Source organism: Lycorma delicatula, chromosome 2 (genome assembly GCF_047948215.1).
Source record: "Lycorma delicatula isolate Av1 chromosome 2, ASM4794821v1, whole genome shotgun sequence".
Lineage (NCBI taxonomy): Eukaryota > Metazoa > Arthropoda > Insecta > Hemiptera > Fulgoridae > Lycorma > Lycorma delicatula.
The window spans coordinates 157,470,436-157,490,316 of record NC_134456.1 but is presented as its reverse complement, the minus strand read 5'-3'; the positions used below and the strand labels follow the sequence as shown (position 1 = coordinate 157,490,316).

Genomic DNA, 19,881 nt, shown 5'->3' with positions numbered 1-19,881 from the left:
TTGAGTGCCCGTGACATTCGTAGGTTACTGATAGTTTCAACAAACACTCCCGTAGAGTCTTTCTTGTCTCCTTTACAAGTTCTCCTGCAGCTTGATTCCCCGAACAATCACAAAAGGACTGATCTTAGTAAAATCCCTTCCCAATTCTTCCCAATTTATTACCAAATTTGTTGGCATCACTTCACCACCCTTTGGCCAAAACTTAGTTTGACTCATTTTTCAGTACCACTGAACAAAACATTCTTCCATTTTTTTGCCTGTGAATCCAAAAGCTCTCCAGGACAAGGGTTTTATGTGAATCCTCTGATCCAGAAATTGTGGAAAAAATATTTCCTTAAATAAATTACTGTCGGTCAAGATGTCAAAAGGTACAGGAGAGGCAATTGGGTATACCCCAGATCAGTGATACTGTCTTAGTTCCCCCATTCAGTTACCTCCCACAGATTTAAACTGGGCTGAGGGTCAAGTACTGCCTAACCCCGCTATACTGACATCCCAGGGTACGCACATAGCAGTAAGGGTGTAGACACTCTTACTCAAGGGACATTCCCTGTGAGGATCAAAAATATTGACTCTGGTAGAATAGAATGGCGCAAAGCTTCAGCAGGGCAAGCCCACCACTACCAGAAGGGGGATAAGCACTCCCCATCCGTACTCCATTCAACATCAACATAAAACAGACTACAGTCTTACCTTCCACCCTAGATATAAGCAGCAAAACCAGGAAGCACAGTCGCAACTAGCTCAGGACACCATCAGGTCCTCCCTGGCTTTTTTTTATGAAGCTGGCTTTCTATGGTAAAGTTTGGCACATCTTTCATCCCAGCCTTAAAGCCTTCATATCTCCTCCCAAGAAGCATGAGGAACAAAGCATTCACTAACTTTCCCAAAAGGATGAGTTCCATCATCAAGTTCGTGTTTCATAAATCAGGCTTCCAGCTCATCAACTTTCTCCAGGTTCCTGATTGATTTCCTGGCACATAGCCTCCAGCTACACACCTTACTATCTTGGCTGGCACTCACCAATGTTTTTTTTTAAGTCTTATATGCTGCAGAGCTGTCCGCAGTTTCCAGTCTGCTATGCGTGCATTGCACCTTTTTCTTAAGCTTAAGACATTCTTTATACTGGCCTCCATTGTGATCTATCCACCAGTAGACTTGGGAGTTTGCCACTTCTCTCCCTTTTTCATGGCATTGCCTCTTTGAAGGCCTATTGCATCAGCTTCAAGAACTAATCAACTGTTGCCTCAACCTCACCTCTGCTCCTAACAGTTTGTAGGACTGGAAGGACTTCCTCACCTACATTCCTACATGCTGCTGTGAGTTTTCTCAAGTCCATCCTTCCCATCAAGTGATTCTGCAGACTAGCCTGTGTAAGATGTCTTTTTTTTAGCTAGCCTTTTTGTTTCATTACGACAAGGGTGGTTTTTCTATTCTTTTATCATTTCTCTTTTTTTCTGTAATAAAATATAAAATAATCTTTTCAATAAATTTCTAGATGTTGTGTAATATTTGGATCTCATTAATGATAAATTTTTGGGCTAAATTTTGGCCCAAGTTTATAAATTTTTAAGGAACATTACGTATTAATGCTCTAGTTTTTTCCACAGAATGAACCAAGTGTGTATAATTATGGGGGGAAAAAAAGAAAATCAGTGTATGGCCAGTAACCAAGTTTACTTTACCTGCCCTCAATTAACTGAAGTAACCATTATAAAATATTGTAGAATGCTTCTCTGTATTTGTATTTAGAAAATATACAAAGATGAATAATTCAGTCATTAATTAATGGTCTCTTGAACTTTTCGGTTAATGGTTATAATTTTCAAAATGATTGAAATTTATTAGCATGATTGTTTTTAATTTCTTCAGGTGAAGGATGAATTGTATTCTTACCATACTTCAATTTTTTACGTTCATTATTTATATTTTAATAATGACTACTTTCATATTCTTCAAAACTATCATATAGAAAACTTTACTCTTTTAGCTGGAGGTTTCAGGTTCAAGTCCTGATCAGATATGACATTTTTTACACTTCAGAAAAATTCAGTATCATTCTCCAGTAACTATTGTCAAGTTCAGCTTGTTATTGCTGATGTATAAATAAACAAAAAATATTTCAATAACCTTTAATATTGGCATGTGAATTATTATTATGGTAATTAAACAAATACTTTTCTACATAACTTAATTCTTTTTCTCATTTCTTCAAAAAAAAAAAAAAAAATGGAATCTTACAAGTCTATGTATAACATTTCTGTGCTTAATTTATTCTTTGTTAATACCATAATATGATTTGAACTTAACTTTTGTCACTGATAATTATAGTTTTTTTCTCATTTTTATGAAAAATTTAACATAAATTTTAAAGCAAAATTATTAAATAAACAAAATGTTAATTAGTAAAAATTTTAGTAATAAATCTGAAAAAGTATTCTTTGCAATAAAGGTAGAAATGATTGATAATGTCAAAATTTTCAACTTAATTATGAAAATATTGTAAAAAAATTCAATACATAAAATTTTATATAATGAATTATTATGAAAGCAGTATGATTTATGAGATTTATATGAATTTCATAAAATGTTTCATTATGTAAAAAAGGCATATATAATTCAAGATTTTTACTTTATTAATTTCTGAAATTTTTTTTGAATTTTCATGTTTATATTATTTTCTTTTAAGGAAGGGCTCCAAGTGTCCCTGATATCAAAACCAAAACTGTAGCTTCAACTGGGACATCACCTCCTCCACAGACAATATCAACACAAGTAAGTTTTGTTAAATATTTCATTCTAATTTTTTGGAAAAAGAATAATTTTTTTTATTTTTCTTTCACTGACTGATGTTTGAATGTAGTAGAATATATTTATTAAGTATTGAATATTGTAAAATGATATCATCAGGTCCTGCCTGGCTTTTTCTCTTTTATGAAGCTGGCTTCCTCCAACAGCTTTCTATGGTAAAGTCTGGCACAGCTTTCATCCCAGCTTAACAGCTCCCATATCCCCTCTCAAGGAACAATGCATATATTATGATGGGTTTTTTTTTCAATTTGTTGTTATGTTTTGACAAAGTTCATATGCGTAGATAAATAAATGACGTTAATTTTTCATGGAATATTTTAAGAACAAACATTGTTTTTCTTACTGAGTTTGATTAAAAGATCACGGAAGTAAAGCACTTTGTGCTGTGATTGAATTAAAAAATCCCTTTCCATTCATCTGTTAATTATTGCTTTAAGTTAAAGAATCTGGAAAAAAGACATTTATTGGTTTAAAAGAAACTGAACTGTACTTTGTGCTTAGCACCTGTACACAAATTAGTCTCGCATAAATGACAGTCTGTGGCTTTGGCCTGTGTAAGTTAAACCACTCAACTGCACTGAGCCATACACATCACTACCTGAAGGAATCATACATGATGGGTATGATTTCACCATCGACTGAAGATTAGAGTTAGAACAAAGCCTATATAGAAGTTTACTAGAACTGGGAAAATTATTATCAAACTCTTGAAATTACCCTTTATGGTGATGCATGTGCCAACAAAGGCTGTATCTAGAGATTTTAGTAGCACTTGTGATAAGACTCCTTCACAACTATGCTAGAAGGCAATGAGAACAAATAAAACAAACACAACAATGAGAATGTCAAAAATATTTAACAATATGAAGAATAATGCCCAGGTGATGTCAACAATTTTCTAGATGGTGAATAACTAAACCACTATTTATAAACAAATTGTCTAATTCTTTTCTTGTTGTTTGCCAAAACGTTTCTGTCATCCTTTAGTCTGAAATGCCTCCCAAATTCTGGGTCAGCTCATCATAACTTTAGTGTCATGCTTTAGAAGCTGATTTTCCTAGTGTAATGCAAATTTTCACTTCAGTTGTCAGAAAAGCTTAGAATGCAGGTTCTTGAGCAAACTGCTCAATATCATTTGGCTGATTGTCAAAGCCTAGACTTCTGGCACTACAAGACTCCTCATTATCACTGAATCGATACAACTTATACAGCAAATTCCACTTTGAAACCAACTTGTATATTTTGACTTTATATTGATTACCTTAATTAGTTTGTTATTAGGTTTAATCATCAGTTTAATCTGTATATAACTGTTGTTTATAATTGTTTTTGCTATTAGTTGATTTGTATGTTTTTTCTGTATAGACTTATGAAGTTATACGACCAAAATTAAGACGTGCAACGTCTTTAGCTGATCATGAATTTTGGTCACCTCCTCAAAGATCTCTTAGTAGACAATCTCTAACTAGTGATAGTCAGGTAAGTTCACTGCTAAATACAATTATTTTTATTCTTAATATAATTATGAGAAGAGTGAATCATTGTTTTTTTTTTCAGAGTTTACCATTAACACCTCCTCGAAGTCAGAGTCCAGGTGCAGAAAGCCTACCTTGGAGTGACATTAGAGATATTAGCATCAAAAAAGATAATGGAAGTTCTGTTTGGGGAGAGATCAAAGACATAAGAGAAATTAAAAGAGAGAATGGAAGTCGAAGCCAATCTCAGATGAGTCGACGTCCTTCTGAACCTGCAACTAATGATTCCAGGGTGGATGACTAAAACTTTACTTTTAAATTATAAAACCTTTACAATAATAATAATTTTGTTATTAAAACATTCTTCAAAATAAACCCACAGTATTATTGTTAAAGTAGTTAACATTTTAATAATATTGGTTAAGTTACGTATTAAGATTTTATGATGTATTGTGTACAGAGCACTTTATATATTACAAATATCATTGAACCATCACCAGTTTATTTACTGGTATTATAATGTTCTGTTTATTCTGGCAGCCATTAAACAAGAGCAAGCAAGCTCAGTAAGAGATTAATTTTTTTGTAAAACTTTTTTTTTATTTTTTGATTTTGCATAAAAACTATATCATTCCAGTAAAGTTTTGCACTCTCCATAATGTTTATGTAAGTGTTAACCAGTTTCCATTAGTTTACTTAATTTTATTCTCATTGTTTGATAAAAATTTGAATTTATACAGTAAAAAATTGTATTAAAAATTATAAGACATGTTTCATTAATTTATCTTCTAAAGTGGTAAGAAAAAAATATGAAAAGTAGTAGATTAACAATCAACACATTTTATCACTTGCATACTAATTGCCAATTAATTTGTTTGAAAAAATGATTTGAATAAGTGTGTGTGAATAAAATAATTTTTTTAAAACTTTTTTTATTAATTGTAGATCATACGTGGGATTAACATGTAGCATATATATTTAATTATATTAGTGGGTTTGATAACTATGTTGACATGAAATTTAATGTCAAATTAAATCTCTTTTTAATCTCTTATCATAAAAAAAAAAACTAGAAATGGTGTACATGTATATTTTTTTGAATTTTTATCCCCAAAATTTTTTTAATTACCTTTTTTATCCTTCTTCCTCTTACCTTAAATGAATGAGGTGTGATTTTCAGTTTTTATTGTACAATAATCCTATGAAATGCAATTAATTTAGTAATGATGGAATGTAGAAACTACATCCTTGGCTTTTCAATTTTTAAAATTAATTTCATCTTTTAATGTTTTCAGCAAATTGGTCGTCGTGCTGGTTCCCAACCTCCTGAATATTTCAATACACTTGTTCAAAAACAAGTAAAACAAGGACTTGAGATGGTGAAACTTCTTAGGGTATGTATAATTTGTAAAAGTTGTCTTTTAACTCTCTAATACCTATTTAAAACGTTCTGCAACTTGAGACTGTAGACAATATAAGCTTAGATTTAATTTACTAAGCATTTGGCACTGTTAGTATTAATACAGTTATATAAATTAAAGTTTTATTTACTAACAATTTTATAAATAAATATCTGAATACTTTCGGAGCCATTACTCCTTCATCAGGGATTTACCATAAGATGTTAATTCTAATTCAAATGTATAATCATATTTAAATTAAAAATTGTTACGCTTATAACAGTCGGTCGTCAAGAAATAAAATTAATTTTTACGTCAGTAAGACTATAACGTCATGTCCATAAGATGTTTACAACTATTATAAACATAACAATTTTTAATTTAAATATGATTATACATTTAAATTTGAATTAGCATCTTATGGGAAATCCCTGATGATGAGTGACAACTCCAAAAGTGCTCGGATATATAGTTTGAAAATTGTTGGTAAATGGAACTTTAACTTATACAACATAAGCTTAGACTATTTCCAGGTAATTCAGTTGTCTATTTTTAAAGCACCTGTGCATTTGTATATCTATGAAATGCACTAAAGTTGCACTTCTTTCTTTTTCTGTTTAGCCTTTCTGGAACCACCTCTTCAGAGGATGATATGTATGAATGTAAATGAACTGTAGTCTTTTGTACAGTCTCAGGTCAACCATTCCTGAGATGTGTGGTTAATTGAAACCTAACAACCAAAGAACACCTGTATCCACAATATAGTAAAGCTGCACCTAGCACTGTTTAACTTTACTTGTCAATAGGAATCAACTTACCTAATATGGCTCTGCCATTTTATCATTAATTCACACCTTTGATTTCAAAGATACAACTCCCTGAGAGATTCAAATGTTAAAAACTAATAGCTGCATAAAGTGAGAACATCTAATAACGATTCTTGGCGTTACTTTGTTAGGGAGTAGGGAAAAAGTCTCATGGGGTATAGTGTACGTAGACGTAGGACATAATCATAAGAAAGACATTTGTCAACTCTTTCGACCCAGGAAGGTGTTGTTTCTAATAAAGCTGAAATTTTTAATATTCTATTAAATGATCTGTCAGTTGATGTCAAAACCAATGAAACCTCGTATAAAATGCAAGTTCAAAAAAAAGTTGCTAACTTCTACTCTGATTATTTTATCTTTAGAGATTACAGAGGCTGAGGTACGACAGTTGATTTCTTTATTCTTGTTTGTTAGGTTTTTAATTCTGGTAATAAAGCCCCAGGTTTTGATGGAGTCATTGTGGAGCTCCTTGTCCATTCTGTCACAATTTGTGTTTAACTATTAAAGGCCAGGATCTTTAATAGAATGATGTTTGCTAGTTATTTCCCTGTTTGTTGGAAAAAAGGTAAACTTAAACTTCTATTTAAAGATGGAAAGGACCTCACCATGAGCTCTTTTTACAGACCTCTGATGCTTCCACTAATAATAGGAAAGATCTTTGAAAATGTTCTGTATCTTTGTATTAATGATAGGTTGAATTCAAGGAAATTGTGGATAGATGATCAATATGGTTTTCACCCAGGCAGAAGCACAGAGGATGCTATTTTTAAACTAACATACATTGTTTCTTCTAATGAATCTCAATATGTTTTAGGTGACTTTTTGGATATATCTGGGGTTTTTAATAATTTGTGATGGTCCTATTCCCCATTTCAGCTTCAGAAGCATGATTGCACAGAAAATGAGTTTAATGTATTATTCAGTTAGTTGATTGTTCATTAGCAATTGAGACATCATTCTTTAAGACTGCGGCTCATTGGTAGGAAAAACACTATCCAAAGGTTGTCTACAAGGTTCTTTACTCTGGGTTGTTAAATTATACTCTTTGATATAGTTGAGATTACTCAGTGGGTATTGTGTCATCGCTTGTGGAAGATGGGCTTCTGCTGGTTAAAGGAAGGAAATTCGTGGAGTCAGATCAAGTTCAGAGCAGCCCAGTTTTATTTGATATTACAGTTGTGGAGTTAACAGAATAAGTAAGGTGGTGGTCAGCCCAGAGGAAACTGCATGTTGTTGCTCAAGGGTCGACTAGCTACTACACATTGAGCTCATGTACCAATAGCAGGTCATCGAATTAGATATGTCCTGTTTCAGAAGTATCTAGCTGTTATCCTTGTTGAGAATCTTTTATTCAAGGAGCACTTTTAATATGTCGCCAAGAAGGCGTGTGATGCTATCTTTTGTTCATAAAGTAGTCCATTTTGATTGAGAATTAAATTTTAGAACTATGTGTATGCTTTAAAAAGGTGTTTGTGAAGCTGTAATGTTGTATGCTGCACCTGTCTGGGCTCACCAAATATGTATAAATGTTATAGGAATATATTTTTAAACCCCAGTATCTCCTATTACTGTCAGTGATTGTTGGGTATAGAACTGTCTCTCGCAAGACAGACCTTGTTATCGCAGCTGTCATTACAGTTATTGCATCTGTAAGCCTATTGATATACTTGCCACTGAGCACCAGTTATATTATTATACCAAAAAGATAGGCCAACTTATCTACAGGTGCATGGGGAGAAATAGAGAACCAAATTAGATGTTTCAGGTAAAATAATATAGTCTAGTTTGAAATTTAGTTATGGGAAATGGCAAATTTTATATCCTTCAGTATAAGAGACAGGTGCGGGGATCGCACTACCGTGAAACAGTTTATTGATTAGTTGAGAGAGATACAAATTATAGTAGATGAGTGAAACTGGAAGACGTTTAATACGAAGACAAAGTAAATTTGAGTAATCCCACTGATGGAAATATCTGCTGAGGGATTTGCATCGTGGCAGCCCTATAGAGGTCAGATTGATGTGATATATAATCAGATTTGAAGGTCTAAAAGATAACCTCCAGTAAAGCCCATCAGCGCTGTGAATAGAGGGGGTAGTATGGCAACCGGGATTTTCACAAGTCTTTCCCTACTGGGGTCAGGATGTAAGGAATGCAATTTATCATTGTAATTTTATAAATAAAAGGCATAAAAATATTCATTTTTTATACTGTGTATTATGCAGGTTATTTTATCCAATAGGTAAATGTCTCTTGATAATTACATTTGTTTGTATCATTCTTTACAGTAATACTATTAAATTTTTATTCTATCACTGGTAATTTAAATCATTTTTATAGGATGCAGAAGAACATAATTTTACAGCAGATGATTTGGGTGTTGCTTTAAATCAATGTGGTGAAGGCAATCCAGTATCTTGGTTGATTGACAACTGGCGCAATATGATCGATACAGTAGTAACACTTGCAACAAATTATGGCCATGAACGAAAAGAGAATACAGTGGGAACCATTTCTGATTCTGAAGCTAGAGATGCACTGAGAAAACATAATGGAAATGTTTGGGCTGCAGTCACAGAGTGCATTGAACAGCGACAGAAAAAGGTATTCTCAAATAGTATAAGATGATTTGTTTATTGGAATTATGATTTTTTAATTAATCTCATGTAGTTGTACACTACTGATTACTAGTGGTATTCTTCATTATTTATTTGAATGTTTATCTTCTGGAATAAACATGACCAAATAAATGACAAACAGATTGGGAGAAACTGAGCATACAGATTAGCTTATATTTTTTTGAGTCTCCTGTGCTTAATGTACTTTCCTGCAGGGCATATTTCGAGTTTTGTAATCTCTCTCTTTTCACTGAAATGATTTGGAAACTTTGTTTTTTTGTAATATTAACTTTGTTTTTAGATGCTGCAGAAACAAAAATAATAATTAAAATTTTAGCACTAAAATGTTCAGCTCTAATCAAAATTTAAAGTGCAAGGTACTATTTGGCTAAACATGAAAAATGTAGAACTAGAATATTGTTACTTACATGTTTAAAAGATATAGATTCACCAAAATTTAATTGTAATATTAAAATTTTTCTTTTGCTTCAGTATGATGATTTAGATTTTCTTTAATTTATGAATTGTAGGAAAAATATCAGAAATTATCATGTAATGCAGATAAAAACACAAGAAACAAAAACAATGTAGAGTTAAAATTTGTATATTAATATATAATTCATAGTTTTTATAGTAAACTTTTAGCAATGAACATCCACAACAAACAATAATAATAAAACTTAGCTATATTAAATAGTAAAAACAGGTCCCTAATACGTTAAATTATTTAATATCTTATCATTACAAACACTAATTAGAACTACTCTACTATAAATCACACAATTTAACAAAATTACATTTGAGATGTCATAGACAGAAACCTATATGCATACTGTTATCCTTGTAGATAGATATCAATGTTATACTCTTATAACTAATTCAAACTATGAAATTTATTCAGAAACCTAAATTTAAATTAGTATTCATATTATAATTTATATTATACCATATCATATTATATAAGTTATATTGTACCATGTACGTTATTTAATAAACGTATTAATGGCATAAGTATCAGAGAAATGGGATTTTAGAACTTTTTGAGATTAATTTTTTATCACTGTTTTAGTAGTATGTGAGAAGTTGGTTACACTGTACAGTTGGAGATGAATGGGTTGATACTGTCTACTCTTTAGTAGTAAGACCTATGAAAATGTTAGTTCTATCAAGTTACAATCTGTTAATTTGAATTTAACTATTTGTTAAATTTGTTGGTTTGTTTGAGATTCTATAGTATTGCTGAATTACCTGATCAAGTGATTTTTGGGATTTGGAGCAGAACTATAATTTTGGAAGCATCTGTTCAAGGGTGTTTTAACTCAGATTGCGTTGAGGTTATTGAAATTTGTGCTAACATGCTCATTCCTCATTGTACACTTTATTTAATTGAGGTATACCCATTTTGCAGGGTAGTGTTTCATCTGACCAGAAAGTTGACGACATTGAGTGATCTACAGTATTCTTATTTTGGTCAATGCATCTCAAGGGTTCATCATGTGCATCTTACATTCCACATGATGTTATTGTAAACAGATGGATAAATTGGGTTAAAAAATAGGTATTAATCGCAGAGAAAGAAAGTTTCTCATCTACACTGATGACCTATTTACACATTAAACTTTAATGTCGGGGAGACTCTGAATTTACTGTGTTAATCATTCAATATGTTTCTGGTAACAAATGGTCCTTCTAATTATTCCTCCTCCCAGACCTGTTTGTGTTCGCTGCAACTCCCAACTAAAGCTACACCACATCCTTGTAGACTGTTATGCTGCATTACATCAGAAATTTAAATTAGGGGCTAATATCCAAAATATTTTAGGAAACAATATGACAATGTAAGTGTCTTGTTATTTTTAAGGCCATGCTTCTGTATTTGAATATTTAATAATTATTGTAATTTGTTTTGTAGTGTTTTATAATGTGTTCAAAAGATTACTATTTTACCAGCATATTGTACATTTTTAAGGTTAATTTTATGTGTTTGTATATTTGACATATGGCATATGCTAAATGGTAAATTTTTTGTTTTAATTTAGATTTTTGCTATTTTTATTTCATTGAGATTTTATTTTGCCTTAGTATATGGCATAGGCATTTACACCTATGCTGTAGTGTATGAGAAATATCTTTTATTGTGACATTGTGCATTTTTAATTGTTAATCATATATGTTTACTGTTATACATACCATTTATAGACTTAGAAAAGGCATTCGGTAACATGGACTGGAATAAAATGTTCAGCATTTTAAAAAATTTAGTTTTCAAGTATAGAGATAGAAGAACAATTGCTAACATTTACAAGAATCAAACTGCAACAGGGATAATCAAAGAACATAAGAAAGAAGCCGTAATAAAAAAGGGAATCCAACAAGAATGTTCCCTATCCCTGTTACTTTTTTAATCTTTATGTAGAACTAGCAGTTAATGATGTTAAAGAACTAACAGTTCTTAACTAGCAGTTAAAGAGAACAATTTATATCTGGAGTAACAGTGCAAGGTGAAAAGATAAAGATGCTATGATTTGCTGGTGATATAGTAGTTCTAAGAGTAAAAAAGATTAGAAGAAAGGCATGGATGAAGTCCCATGCAAAAACTGCCGTATGAAAATAAAAACGAACAAAACGAAAGCAGTGAAATGTAGTAGAAATAATGTAGATGGACCACTGAATATAAAAATAAGAAGAGAAAAAATTATGGAGGTAGAAGAATTTTGTTATTTGGGAAATAGAATTACTAACGATGGATGAAGCAGGAGCGATATAAAATGCTGAACAGCACTAGCAAAATGAGCTTTCAGTCAGAAATATAATTTGCTTGCATCAAAAATTAATTTAAACATCAGGAAAACATTTTTGAAATTATATGTTTTGGAGCGTATCTTTATGTGGAAGTGAAACTTCGACGATCAGAGTACCTGAGAAGAAAAGATTAGAAGCTTTTGAAATGCGATGTTGTAGGAGAATGTTAAAAATCAGATGGGTTGATAAAATGACAAATAAAGAGTTGTAGTGGCAAATTGATGAAGAAAGAACCATTTGGAAAAATATAGTTAAAAGAAGAGACAGACTTATAGGCCACATATTAAGGCATCCTGGAATAGTCACTTTGATACTGGAAGAACAGATAGATGGGAAAAATTGTGCAGATAGGCAATGTTTGGAATATGTAAAACAAATTCAGGGATGTAGGATGAAGGGGGTTTACCAAAATGAAATGATTGGCACATATAGGGAATCTTAGAGAGCTGCATCAAACCAGTCAAATGACTGAAGACAAAAAAAAAAGCTGTTATTTAATTTTTAAGTTTGGTATTGTTTATTACAGTTACATTATGTCCGGATGCTGATAACATTTTGTAGTTTGCCCGAGAAAAAATGAATAAAGAAATTCTGCAAGACTCAAATTATATTCTTTCAAATTTGCCAACTCCTTTGTAGGTTCCCTTTTACAATACAGGTCTCTCTGATCATAAAACACTCACAATGTATTTGCATTGTAACTATTTACTTGTTTCTTTTAATCAAATAATATAAAGCATGAAATTAGAAAATTTTACAAAACATGAAATAGATTTGAATTTGCTTCTTTGTAGAGTATTGTGTTTGGATAAACTGAATTACCCAAGTGAGACATACTCTTTTGAACACCTTCCGTAATATTCTAAATGATATAACCTTACTCAAAGAAGATAGATATAAACTACATAAACATGAGAACTGTTTTACACCAGGTCTTACAATTTCATGCAACTGGTTGACCTTGAAAAGACCCAAAATTGTAAATTTTAGCTTATTTTCAAAAGCACTGAAATACCTTTTAGTAAATTTTAGTTGCTGTTAAGAAATAGAATTTCAAAAATAAGATCTCTTCTATTGATGATAAAGTCAAACTGCATGAACCACGGTGAGAAGGAAGAGCATCCATCTTCTAAATAAAACAATAATCCAATAGAAATTCTAGTTATTATTAATAAGCTTATTTCTGGCAAAAGTGCTGCCAATTATTTTATTAATTTCTCTTTTTAATATTTCTTCTATTGTTTATTACATCTCTTTCCCAAGTCTGATTCCCAACTTTGTTGGATTTGATGGATATCCTCTTTGTTTATTCCTTCAGCCAATGAAAGTATTTATTTGAAATAAGTTTCTAGGGAACAGATCTTTCCTATGGTCATGTATTGTAAAAATAAACTTTGTTAGATGCGTTTGGAAGAAATGATAAGTTTTAAAGAATTCTACAATATGTGTATATCTGTTAGTTTAGCATTTGTTATTAATAACAGCTTTCAGAAAGAAATTTTTTCTAATTGTTTAAAATTTTTGTAAATAATTTGTTTTAAAAAAAGTCAAAAACACATTTATAAAATTATCAGCCTTCATCAATTTGTCCTTCAATTTCAAGAATTTTTTAAAATTCAGTGAAGACATTGATTCAGTGAAAATTCCAGTTGCCTCAATACATGACAATTTGCAAATAGCATTTTAAATTGCCTAGGAGCTAAATTAAAGACCACTGCAATTTTTTTAAATTTGACTAAAATTTTTGATCTTGATCATTCTATATTAATTCTATATTAATTTCTAATTTGGATCACTATGATGTTAGAGAACTTTTCTAAATTTGTTAAGTCTTACCTAAGGGATCAATAAGCAAAGTGTTCATATATATGCACATAATGAATATTCAGTATTGACTCCTCCAATTCAGAAAACATTACAAGCTAAGAGCTCAATGTTAGAGCCTTTATTTTTCATAATCTTTATGAATGATAATCCTCCTTAATTCCTACATCCAACATTTTATGTTACCGATATCAAATCAAATATATTCAAAGTTTTTGCTCTGATATTTTTAATCTGTTCAATTGAATAAAAGTGTGGTTTTCAGTCGATAAATTAATTTTATGTAATTCAAAAAAAAATATTACAAGTAACAGTAACTTGTTAATGGATTGTTAATTAATCGATTAACAAGGATGAGAAATGATTTGAGATTCTGAATGTTATTTACTAATAGAGCTGATGTAAGATTCATTTCTCTCAAATTCATTTATATTATTCTACTACTATTCATTCCTTGCTTTCTTTTTATGTTATTCATTGGGAGGGAGATTCTGTAGAGAAGGTAAAAATATCCATACTACAAAAAAAATGTTTAACTATAATGGGAGGAGTTGGTATAGGTGTCAAATGCTCTTTAGTATTTTGAAATACTTGTACTATGAGGGTTGTTCAATAAGTCCTTAGAAAAAGATAGAAAAACAAATTATTTTGTGTAGATTTTTTTATTTTTCAACATAATCTCCTTTTAACTCTGTACATTTTTCTAAACGTTTCTCCAACTTTTTTAAGCTGTCCAAAAAGAAGAATTTCAGAAGATCCTCAAAATAAGCATCTGTTAGGTGATGACCCTCATTCGACGGGCTCATTTTTTCAAGTTTGGAAATAAAAAAATCACTGAGGGCCACCGTGATGACAACATCACGGTGGATGTTGTAATAATTCAAATTTTAATTCCATAATTTAGGCCTCCTCTATGAATCATGAGACCTTGCCGTTGGTGAGGGGGTTTGAGTGCTCAGGGATACAGAGTAGCTGGACAGAAGGTGCAACCATATCGGAGAGGTATCTGTTGAGAGCCAGACTAAGGAATGATTCCTGAAAGAGGGCAGCAGCTCTTTCAGTAGTTGTTAGGGGCGTGAGTCAGAATGACTTAAACGGCCATATCAACATCACTCAGTCCTCTGAGTACTGCGCAGCTGAAAGCAATGGAAAACTACAGCTGCTTTTTTTCCAAGAAAATGGGGCTCTGCATTTTCATATAGAAAGATGGAGGCGCCTTCCTTGGTAAAATATTCCGGAGGTAAACTAGTCCCCCGTTCGGATCTCCGGGTGGGGACTACTAAGGAAGGGGTCACCAGAAAATTAAAAATAACATTCTACGAGTCGGAGCGTGGAATGTTAGAAGTTTAAAAAAGGTTGGTAGGCTAGAAAATTTAAAAAGGGAAATGGATAGGATAAATGTGGATGTAGTAGGAATTAAGGAAAAAATTGTGTAGTCAGGCCACGTTTGGAATATGTAAAAAAAATTGTTAGGGATGTAGGATGTAGAGGGTATACTGAAATGAAATGACTAGCACTAGATAGGGAATCTCGGAGAGCTGCATCAAACCAGTCAATTGACTGAAGACAAAAAAAAAAAATTTAGGCCACTGAAACTGCAAAGGTGTGCACCCGTGCATTGCCTTGATAGAAGAGGATTTTTTCTTTTTCAAACGAGGATTTTTTCTTGATTTCTTCACTCAATTGGTGCAATAACAATGCATAACACTCTCCAGTTATTGTTTTCCAAATAATCAGTGTAGATGATACTATCTACATCCCAAAAAACCATGGCCATCGCTTTGCAGGCTGATTTCACTGTCTTCACCTTCTTTGGAGCCTGTTCGCCTTTAAAAACCCATTGTTTTGACTGTTTCTTATCTCTGGAGTGTAGTAGTGTATCCACATTTCGTCCACAGTTATGTATCAACACAGAAACTTGTCAGGATTGTGATGAAAAAGCGCCAAAACAACCTCAGAGTTGACCACACAATTGCATTTATTCTCCACTGAGAGCAAACGCAGCACCCATCTTGCTGAAATTTTTTTCACACCCAATTTTTCATGCAAAATTGAAAACACTATACCTTGCAATATGCCTGTGGCCTCAACAATTTCACACACTTTGATTTGTCGATCACTCAAAACCATATTGTGAATTTTGTCAGTCATTTCAGGGGTGGTCACTTCCACTGGATGTCCCAAACGATGTTCATCTTTCATGGATGTACAGCCACATTTAAACTCATTTACCCAATTGTAAACAGTTGCAAACACAGGAGCAGATGTGCCATGAATTTCATCCAACTCAGCTTTGATCTCTTTCACTATTTTTAAATATAAGTGTTTAATCATCACTTGAAACTCACTTTTTTCCATTTTTCTAAAACAATTGCTTGTTACTTCAATTGACTATGAAAATGAAACCATATGATTGATTCAATTAAAACTTTAACTGCTTTCTAGCAACAAATGAGACTTACTAAAAGCAAACCATTTTCGATACTATGAGCCTCATCTCTTGGATTTTCTAAGAATTTATTGACCCTTGTATCTTCTACTTGCATTTATGCAATGGTTTATATCAAATGTAACCTGTGTTAATTATAAATGCTATAAAGCTTGATGTAATCAAAATACATGTTCCCATTTTAAACTGTATTCCTTACAAAACTGTCTTGCTTTGCCAGAAACTGAAGTACAATTAGCTGACACCAAAATTAATAATCACTCACCAACTTTGTTTAAGGAAGAAACAGATAGTTAAAGATTTCAACGTAGGTTAAATAAGATCTTCCTGCTTCAGAGTTATTTATTATACTAAGGGAATTTCTTGTCTGTAACTATTAATCATTGATATGCATAATTTTTTTCTTTTCCTATGTTATTTTTATCAATATTTCAGTGTTATCAAGATATGATATGATAATTCTTTAATTCTTGTGTACTTTTTTTTTTTTGTCTTCAGTCATTTGACTGGTTTGATGCAGCTCTCCAAGATTACCTATCTAGTGCTAGTCGTTTCATTTCAGTATACCCTCTACATCCTACATCCCTAACAATTTGTTTTACATATTCCAAACGTGGCCTGCCTACACAATTTTTTCCTTCTACCTGTCCTTCCAATATTAAAGTGACTATTTCAGGATGCCTTAGTATGTGGCCTATAAGTCTGTCTCTTCTTTTAATTATATTTTTCCAAATGCTTCTTTCTTCATCTATTTGCCGCAATACCTCTTCATTTGTCACTTTATCCACCCATCTGATTTTTAACATTCTCCTATAGCACCACATTTCAAAAGCTTCTAATCTTTTCTTCTCAGATACTCCGATTGTCCAAGTTTCACTACCATATAAAGCGACACTCCAAACATACACTTTCAAAAATCTTTTCCTGACATTTAAATTCATTTTTTATGTAAACAAATTATATTTCTTACTGAAGGCTCGTTTAGCTTGTGCTATTCGGCATTTTATATCGCTCCTGCTTCGTCCATCTTTAGTAATTCTACTTCCCAAATAACAAAATTCTTCTACCTCTATAATCTTTTCTCCTCCTATTTTCACATTCAGTGGTCCATCTTTGTTATTTCTACTACATTTCATTACTTTTGTTTTGTTCTTGTTTATTTTTATGCGATAGTTCTTGTGTAGGACTTCATTTATGCCGTTCATTGTTTGTTCTAAATCCTTTTTACTCTCGGCTAGAATTACTATATCATCAGCAAATCGTAGCATCTTTATCTTTTCACCTTGTACTGTTACTCCGAATCTAAATTGTTCTTTAACATCATTAACTGCTAGTTCCATGTAAAGATTAAAAAGTAACGGAGATAGGGAACATCCTTGTCGGACTCCCTTTCTTATTACAGCTTCTTTCTTGTGTTCTTCAATTGTTACTGTTGCTGTTTGGTTCCTGTACATGTTAGCAATTGTTCTTCTATCTCTGTATTTGAACCGTAATTTTTTTTAAATGCTGAACATTTTATTCCAGTCTACGTTATTGAATGCCTTTTCTAGGTCTATAAACGCCAAGTATGTTGGTTTGTTTTTCTTTAATCTTCCTTCTACTATTAATCTGAGGCCTAAAATTGCTTCCCTTGTCCCTATACTTTTCCTGAAACCAAATTGGTCTTCTCCTAACACTTCTTCCACTCTCCTCTCAATTCTTCTGTATAGAATTCTAGTTAAGATTTTTGATGCATGACTAGTTAAACTAATTGTTCTGTATCTTCGCATTTATCTGCCCCTGTTTTCTTTGGTATCATGACTTGTGTACAATATATTCATTTTTTAACTTCAAATTTTATAAATTCAAGCTACTTACACTTGAGTTGTTTAGGGTTGAAGTAAATTTAAGTATATTGTTCATTTTGAGTCATGGTTAGCTATGATAATGCTGGTATTTCCATCAGTACGGTTTAAATAAATAAATCTTTTATTCTGACTGTTACCAATAATACAGGATGTCCCGTATAAAACGCAACCCAACCTTATATTGGTAGGTATTGAAATAATAAAAAGGCATGTGTAAATGTAAATTTAATTTTTATTATTACCATCCATTACCTTACATTTAGAGTAAATGTTGGAAGTGGCCGCCATCTTCTTGAATACAAGCTTCAATTCTTTTTACAGCGTTTCTTGCAACTTTTTTCAAAGTTTGTTGCTGGATATTTAACACAGCTTGTTCAATACTGACTTTCAATTGTTCAAGTGTTCGTGGTTTGTTGCTGTAGGCTTTTTCTTTGAGGTAACCCCGTAGAAAAAAATCCGCCGTAGTCAAATCTGGAGATCTTGGTGGCCACAAGCCTCGACCGATAACACGATTACCAAAGGATTCCTCAACGAAATCAGAAGTTGAACCTGCGTAGTGCGATGTCGCACCGTCATGTTGTAGCCAGCAGTGTCTGTCTTCCTCTTCCAAGAGTGCAATGAACTGAAATAAAATATCCTGATATCGTTCTGCATTAATGGTGTACTCGAAAAAAATAGGACCGATTATTTTCTTCAGCGACATCATGCACCACACGCCCAACTTCTGCGGGTGTAATTGTTTTTCGTTATAAACGTAAATTAATTCCCTCACGTAGAAATCGATGAAACCATTGACAATATTGTAGTCGTTTTTCTTTATCGGGCTCAAGAAGTTGATGAACCGTTTGAATGCGATAAGGTCGTAATTGTAATTGTTTTGTCGCCCGATAAACAGTTGATTTAGACAAATTAATTTCAGCAGACAAACGTCTGATCGATTTATTTGCTAGGCGAGTAATCGGTCTTTGATTTCAGTGACTGTATCTGTATTCAACACTGACACAGATCTTTTGTGTTCCTTGTTATTAACACAATCAGTCTCTCTAAATTTTGCAACTAACCTTAATACTGATGTTTTGTTAGGAGCTGGTTTATCTTTGTACTTATGGCGAAACAAATCTTGCACTGCAACCACTGATTTCGTACTGAAGTACGACTCAACAATGAAAACATGTTCATCTAGCGAAAACACCATCTTGTCTCTAGCAATACACTGAGCGTTATGATTGCATTGTTGTTACTATCGGTAGTGTTCTACCGCGTCGCCGCGATGTTCAGATGTTGTACGAGTCCATTTCAGTAACGAGTAGGGTAGTAAGCTTGACTTTTGAAATTTCATGGATGAGTGATTGATGGGATGCGTTTTATACGGGACACCCTGTACATTGTATGGCTCATGTAAGGAATGTAAAATATAAATTGTAAAGTATAAAATAAAAATATGATTTAAGTTCATGTTAATCAGTTACATGAAATATTAAATACAAAAAATATCTACAAAATAATAACAATTCATAAGCTGCTAATGCAAATTATTTTACCGCACACTTATGTACATATTAAATGGGATTAAGAAAATTCAAATGTTTTAAAATTTTTTAATTACTATTATTTAAAATTTCATTGACAGGGTAACATTTTTTCTGTAAAAACATTAATTAAAACTGTTTTAAGTGTTTTATTTTATTTGCTGTTACTCTAGAGAAATTTAGTTTAATATGTTAATCTTATTATTCATCCTTTTATTTTCTACTTTTGTAGATTCAAATGATCCATTTATCTTATCTTCCTCATTAAAATATACTTGATTGCATATCTGAGGTTGTAA

The 19,881-nt window shown here is 32.1% G+C and overlaps 1 protein-coding gene across 5 annotated transcripts in view; it reads left to right on the top strand.

The window, feature by feature from the left end:
• The window catches only part of LUBEL (Linear Ubiquitin E3 ligase), a 220,522-nt gene that overhangs the window by 106,126 nt on the left and 94,515 nt on the right, over positions 1-19,881 (top strand). For all 5 annotated transcript variants that reach the window (XM_075356534.1, XM_075356537.1, XM_075356532.1 and 2 more), the window contains 5 exons: positions 2,690-2,775; positions 4,177-4,290; positions 4,369-4,578; positions 5,582-5,680; positions 8,854-9,117. In XM_075356534.1, coding sequence (XP_075212649.1) covers positions 2,690-2,775; positions 4,177-4,290; positions 4,369-4,578; positions 5,582-5,680; positions 8,854-9,117 — 773 coding nt within the window. The remainder of the gene's footprint in view (positions 1-2,689; positions 2,776-4,176; positions 4,291-4,368; positions 4,579-5,581; positions 5,681-8,853; positions 9,118-19,881) is intronic.